Source organism: Vigna radiata, chromosome 4, assembly GCF_000741045.1.
Source record: "Vigna radiata var. radiata cultivar VC1973A chromosome 4, Vradiata_ver6, whole genome shotgun sequence".
In the NCBI taxonomy this organism is placed as follows: domain Eukaryota; kingdom Viridiplantae; phylum Streptophyta; class Magnoliopsida; order Fabales; family Fabaceae; genus Vigna; species Vigna radiata.
The window spans coordinates 4,391,804-4,399,008 of NC_028354.1; the positions used below are offsets into that span (position 1 = coordinate 4,391,804).

The following is a 7,205-nucleotide window of genomic DNA, read 5'->3' on the forward strand; positions in this document are numbered from 1 at the left end:
CCCCTCTAACCACATAACTCATCCTTCTCAACTTGAGACTAGATAGTTATTAGAGTATCAAGATAACCTTCTCAACGAGACACTCAACATCAAGGTATACACTAATACCATGCCATTAAAGAATCTCTCCACGAGACTCATATCATGTTCATATTCATCAATTCATACCATGCTATTATAGAGTCTTTCCCAAAGACTAATACTATATTTAAATGCATAATTTTATATCCAACATCATAACATTCATTTCTTACAGCCATCAAACAAAATGAATATCACAAAATAAATTAACAAAACAATAATAAAATACCACTATAAATGGTCACCGGAGAAGAATCAAATGTTTGACGCATCAAACTCAACATAAACGCTAGTACATATGACTAGTCATAACTTACTGGATCAGACTAGGGTTACTCTATGATGAAGGATGATTCTGTTGAGAAACAGGTAAGCTTCGTTTTACACCAAGAGTGGGGTGAATTAGTGTTAGTTCAAAAACAAAATCTTTTTGCAATCTTTATATGAAAGTGCAAAGCTTTTTGATCTTTCTTGAAATGCAAGTAATGAAAATTCAATGCAGCGGAAAAACGCAGTTGACTGCTAAACAAAAGAAGTCGACTGGAAATAAAGAGTGCAGGGATAGAGAAAATCAAACACTGGTTTTTATACTGGTTCGGCCAACAATGCCTACATCCAGTGTCCTTCCAACCCAGGAAGCAAATGCACTATAATGGTTGCGGTTTTTACAACAAGGAATTTATAGAAGCACCACACAAAAATATAAATCTCCTCCCTAACCCAAAACCAAAATATAGCTGCACAACAAAACCAGAATTGCAGCAAGAATCCCCTCTTCTACAATCTGAACCCACATTGAACAATCCTCAACGTGTAACCAACACTCTTCACAGGATGCCAAGCCTATCACAGCAGACTTCACAGGTTGCCAAGCCTTCAATCAACACAGTAGTCTTCACAGGAATCCAAGTCTTCAAAGATCAATCAAGAAGCACCTTCCTCGTGCAGATTATGATCAAGCAGTCAGTGTACTTGACTTCTCCCTTGAATCTCTCTCAAGAAAGATCACCACCGTCTTCTTGTATAATTCTTGGAGCTATTAAAACAGAGAATTCAATCTGAAACAAGAAAATGAAAGTATCAGATTCACAAAAGTCACAGAACAACTCGTGTTTTGTCTATTTATGTTTTTCTGTTACAACAGATTGCTTCTCAGTCGAATAGCCTACTAATTCAGTCGACTGTACTAAAATAGTTACAACAGACAGTCAACACATAGGCTCTCAGTCAACAAAAATCAACACACATTTATTACAGTTGACCAGTCATCAATGCTTAACTAAATTTTGAAAAATATAGCCGTTGGAGCGTGTAAGCATAACAGAATTCCAAACAGATCATTCACACAGTCAAATATGCAATATACAATGTCGACTGACACATATAAAAACACTTTGAAATTCTTTTCAACTCAAAATCTCATATAGCACTGGTTCACAAAATCTGTACAAAGATTTTACCATAGTCGAATCCATTATAGGTGTATTCGACTGGTCTAAAAACTTTGTCACAACAACTATAAGTTCATAAAGGTGCTTGTGATCTTTTGCTTTCATAAATGTGCTGTAATCAAAGACATTTTATTTCACATTTCAATACAAGCATGTTTCACAAATATATCACACAATCAATCATAGGAACATACATCACAGTACATCAAAACATGTTAAGCAGATATGACAGTTTATCAGAATACGAACATGTAATGCAACAACATGTGTACTGTTATTAAGCATTGTGTTGTCATCATCAAAAACTAGTTTGATATAGAGTTTGTGTTGTCAACAATCTCAACAATCTCCCCCTTTTTTTATGATGCACAACCATGATTAATAACTCAACCATGTTTGTACAATCCAGCACATGACAAAGTAATAACATATATAAGAAACAATTCAATCAGTTCAATTACTCTGCATATTCAGCAAAAATATCAAGCAAATTGAGTATGAGACATATATTCTCGCCCTTTCAAAAAGCATATAAATCTTCCCTCCTTTGTGCATTAATAAAAAAGGAATGCTTCAGATATTTATGCAGATTTGAAAAACATACACTATAAGAAAAAACGTCATTATCTACAGCCCAAATCCGTATATAAGGCTCAAAATCCATATATAATTTTTGATTATATACAGATTACATACAGACAAAAATCCGTATATAATACTGTCGTAGCTAGTGTTATATACGGATAATCCGTATATAAATTATATACGGATTATCCATATATAAATTATATACGGATTATCCGTACATAATATATGTATATAAATTACATACAGATAATCTGTATACGAAAAAATCCGTATATAATTTCATAGCTTTATAAAAAAAAAATTCATATTTACATTCAATAACTAGAAATTTAATATATCTATTAAAACATAAACAGATTTTTCAAATTACCAATACATATATGAAATATATAATAAATACACAAATATGTATTTAGAAAAGTGAATTTAAATTACTAACACAATTAAAGTACAATATATATTTACACAAAAACAACTTAAGGATAAAAATTGAGATAAAATATTAAAATTACAATTTCTGGTGCAGTTTTACACTTAATCCATGCTTAACCTCTTCATTAGAAATCTGTATTATAATGAAGAAAACATCATCATAAGTTTTCCAAATCTCACCTACATTAATCAAATCTCTTCTTTAATATAATGGAATGAACTATGGTCATAAATACTATTTGTCTACATCTAACAAATCACAAATTAAATGAAATGGTAGAAATTAAAAACATAACCGTAAAAATTCACAATCTGATATATGGACACTTGTATATCTTAATAAAAGAAATTATATTAGAGTTATAAAGTAAANCAACAAAAAGATGGAGGTAAAGAACATTAAACTTATAAGGTGAACATTAAACATCAAGTATATGCAGATTGAAAAAGGTCCTCAAACCAAACAAAAAATGACATCATTTATAACTATCTGCAGGACCATCTTGATTATCATGCACCAACAAGTAATGCTTTGAAATTTTTGGATCCATTAAACCATCATTAAGAGAAGGAATAAAATTAATTATTTTACATGCTAATTTAACAGTATTTTAAGTTGGGAATTTTATAAAATTGAAATGTATTAAATAATATAAATAATTTAAATATCAATTTAGAATATTATTGAATTAAAAGGATTATAATTTATTTATTTCTTAAATCTGAGATATAAAAATAATAACGATCATACCCTCCTAATGATTAAGTGAAATTTAATAACTAAGAAGAAAAATTAATTAATATTATAATAATTTTATGAAAGAGATAACTTTTTATTATGAAATTGAGATTTTAAAGATTTCTTTTGTTAAAATTAAAAATTGAAAAAGTGTGTGTAGTGGCATTTGTATGTGANGTTTATGTTATTTTTCTAAATAAATCTGCACACATGGGTTCTAAGTCGTGGCAAATAAGGTACATGCTACAACGAGTAATTGAGACTAAAATTTACAAGAAAACTATTTCATTTTTCCACTAAAATAACACTTCATATCGACTCCTAAAAAGGGTACCTGACAGTTCCATCCAGAGAAACACTGGCAATATTGTTTCCAGATGCAGAGAAGCGGCATCGAGTGATTGGACTGGTGTGCCCCAAAAATGTCTCCTAGAAACCAAAGTGATATAATATTACACAGATTTCAATAAAACTTTATTCTGATAAAGAAAACGCAAAAGCAGAACAGCTGAGGCACATGAATAAGTCTCTGTAACAGCACTGTTACCTTCTAATATGAGCAGTTTCTTCATGTTGTGAACCAGTACTCTCATCCATACTTCAATACAAATTAATCAGATAACCAAGTATGTCCAATACACGCTACAAGACTAAATAAATAAACACACGCTTACCTTCTAAATTGACGTAACTGTGCTTCTTTCTCATCTAGCAAAGCCTGAAGTTGGGACAACTTCATATTTAAATGTACGAGAACTCTTTTGAGTACATTATTCAGCAGTGCAGGTAGACGTCATACAATATTAAGGTTATACAAGTTGTGAAAGAGATAACGATATTTTGTGAATTAACAAGCAAGACACCGAAATTCATGGTTTAAAATTATGGTCTACAATGACAGAAAGGTTGTTTGTCTCACCGCTCCACAACCTCATCGCCATGTTAAATAAAAATCTAAATCTCGAAATTGACCAGTGATAAGTCCAAAAACGAGTAAATAAATTAAGAAAAACTCTCATCTCGCAATCAACTGGTTTCATAAGATTTAATTAGACCATACCCGAATGCTGATACAGAATCAGAGTTTATCTTAAATCCATTAATAAATCACCTATGACAGTATTCATGCACTGATCCTAATAGTAACAAACATGAGGGGCTTATTGAATATAAACTCAACTCCGAAAATTATATAAGTGGGAGAGAACACTGAGTCACCACAATTTTGTTGAGCGAAGTTAATCCAAAACCTAAACTCCAATACTACAGTCTCATCAACTGCAATTTCCCACAATGTCAAGGATAGTCAAGAAATAAAATCACCACACCAATTTAGAACTACGAACAGAATTAACATGAAAGGACATGAGTAGCATTGAAAACCTCGCTGAAGAAGTTTCTAGAAGAAAGATGCAAAGCCTGATACCACTCCTTGGAGAAAAAAACCCGAAACTTCTCTCTTTACTGATATATTAACTCATCAAATAAGTCTATATATAACTTGATTTTTATTTGCAGGAAGACTTTTTTTTTCTTATGCAGTTTATGCAGAATTTTAAGATAGTATACATAGCAAACCACAACCAGAAAAATTTCAGGATTCTAAAAGTTAAATAAAATACTATTCAACAAGTTTCAGCCACTGTAATTTACTAAAACACACTTTTTAAAACAGTAACTGCACCATAGTTATGCTAAAACAACTTTTAAAACCAGTTTGTACACTTGATACATGCAACAGACTTTCTCATTTCTGAACACTCACACACCATATTTCAATATCTATCATTATTTCATTACACTTAAATCTGAACTATCAAATATCAAGGCACAATACTTAAATAAACATATTATCAATTACTCCAACCGAGATCAACATAGCTCATTGGTTTGGTAGGAATCCCCAATCTAACTAATTCAGATCAAACATATACACTCCTTTATCCTTGACATCCCATCAAGGAAACCCATTCTAATATTTCATTACCAAAACAGAGCATACATCATATACTTACTTTTTCAGACTCATACATGTCACTACAGCCCAAGCGAAGATAAAAACACCCATACACATCTATTTCTCAGAATAAATACATTCATACACATATTTTAGTTAATATCAACTATATTATATAAATTCCAGAATCCAAAGACACCATTACAATTCATAGAACAACAAGATACAAGATCAAAAGCAATTTAACTCCCCCATACCTTGGCCTTTGTTTTCCTCTCCTATTTTCGTTAGCTCCTGAGACTCTTATTACCTTTCCTTTTTGTGATTTCCACTTCTTCTCCCACTCATTCCCTTCTTAACTCTGATAATTCCATTTCTCTCCAAACATAATTGCTTCCTCTCACCTCCCATTGCACAATGGATTCTTAGGATTTGATGGCTTCTAGGCAAGGAAGAAGAAATGAAAAGAGGAACGTGAATGCTAGGCTTGATTCAAGAATGAACATTTTCAGATTAGCTCTCTTAGACATTTAAACAAACAATTTATGAGCAAAATCACAAAATAGAACTCAAGACAGCAATGATTGAAAACAAAACGCAGCTTACAACATATCAATACATCAAAGGAAAAGTAAAATTAACAACGCCAAAAAATTGAAGAAAACTCAATAAGCAGATATGCAAAACTCAAAACAGAGAACAATCAACTAGAATCAATTCAAGAAAAATTAATAGAAATAAGGAAAGCAATACTTAACTCATGTAGCGTGCTCGTCCTTGGTCTGAATACCACTCGATGGAAGAGCTTCCAAGAAGATGACCAGAAGAGAGAGTAATCGGCTCGAACTCCTTCGAAACTTCCTTGATGAGCAAACACAGTAGAATAACGAGACGAACTCGAGATCGAGGGTGAAATCGAGAATGAACGGAAGAAAATGTTAGAAAACCCTAAACGAACGAATAAAAGCTAAAACGATTGGGGAAAAACTCTAAAATTGAGGATGAACCCTAATCAGGACCAAAGGAACCCGGAGAAAAACTCAATATGAACCGATTAATCAGTTCAAACGCAAGATTGATCGGTACAAAATATTTAAACGGCGAGACTCGAGGTTTAATCGGTAGAAATCGAAGAACAAACGAGAGGGAGAAGGAGAAATGATCAGTGGACTCGCGAGTGATCTGTGAGGCTGCCAATGGGAGGGAGAAGGAGAAATTGCAAGTGCTCTGTGAAGGAGTGGGAGAAATCACGAGTGTTTTGTGAGAGTTAGGGTTCGAGAGAGCGCTTTGTGTGTGAGAGCTCGAGAGAGGTTCAGAATGAGTGGGTTCCAGTCTCACTTAATCATAAATTTATTTTTTTGAAAAACTTATTTTCCATGTCTATATATAAATCAACAAATAACACTTGGTTCTAGTTATATATGGATAAAACTCGTTATATACGGATTTTATCCTTGGGTAACTTCCCGCAACTCCGTGCTAATATTATATACGAAATTTATATACGGATAATCCGTATATAAAAATCCGTATATAATATCCGTATGTAAATCTTTTTCCTAACATCCGTACATAATTTTCGTATATAATAGCTGATTTACATACGGTTCTAAATCCGTATATAATAATCCGTATATAATTCTATTATTTCTTATAGTGATAGAGATGCATCAGAAAAGTATTCAATTTGTAAAGTACAATGATGCTCTCAAAATCACAAGCTCATCCCAAAACACAATATAAACTCCCCCTGAAATGTAGGTGTGTGATGAAACAATGTGTAAAACAGTGATACTCCCCTGTCATTATGCATGAGTTTCAAAATCCATTTAAGTGCATAATACAGAATATCATAGATTTATCAACAGTTTAAGCATAGATTTGTATCATAGTCAGAATATCAAACAACATATATATGTGATAACGGTCTAAAAACCGTTATTTTCATACTTAAATT

General features: G+C 32.2%; 1 protein-coding gene across 6 annotated transcripts; it reads right to left on the reverse strand.

Annotated features, from left to right (window-relative positions):
* Window positions 1-923: 923 nt before the first annotated feature.
* On the reverse strand, window positions 924-6,590 carry LOC106759624. Of its 6 annotated transcripts, none has more exons than XM_022779599.1 (6): window positions 6,007-6,590; window positions 3,966-5,690; window positions 3,839-3,889; window positions 3,626-3,720; window positions 2,633-2,732; window positions 924-1,139 (listed from the first exon to the last, which is right to left on the reverse strand). In XM_022779599.1, exons 2-6 carry the CDS (start codon window positions 4,028-4,030, stop codon window positions 1,121-1,123), a joined length of 330 nt encoding a protein of 109 aa, XP_022635320.1. In that variant the 5' UTR covers window positions 4,031-5,690; window positions 6,007-6,590; the 3' UTR covers window positions 924-1,120. The 6 variants fall into 6 exon arrangements, with proteins under 6 accessions (XP_022635320.1, XP_014498378.2, XP_022635322.1 ...); XM_022779600.1 differs by having other exon boundaries at window positions 929-1,139; window positions 2,633-2,685; window positions 3,966-4,024; window positions 5,506-6,590; XM_014642894.2 differs by having other exon boundaries at window positions 930-1,139; window positions 2,633-2,685; window positions 3,966-4,009; window positions 5,506-6,590.
* Window positions 6,591-7,205: the final 615 nt, after the last annotated feature.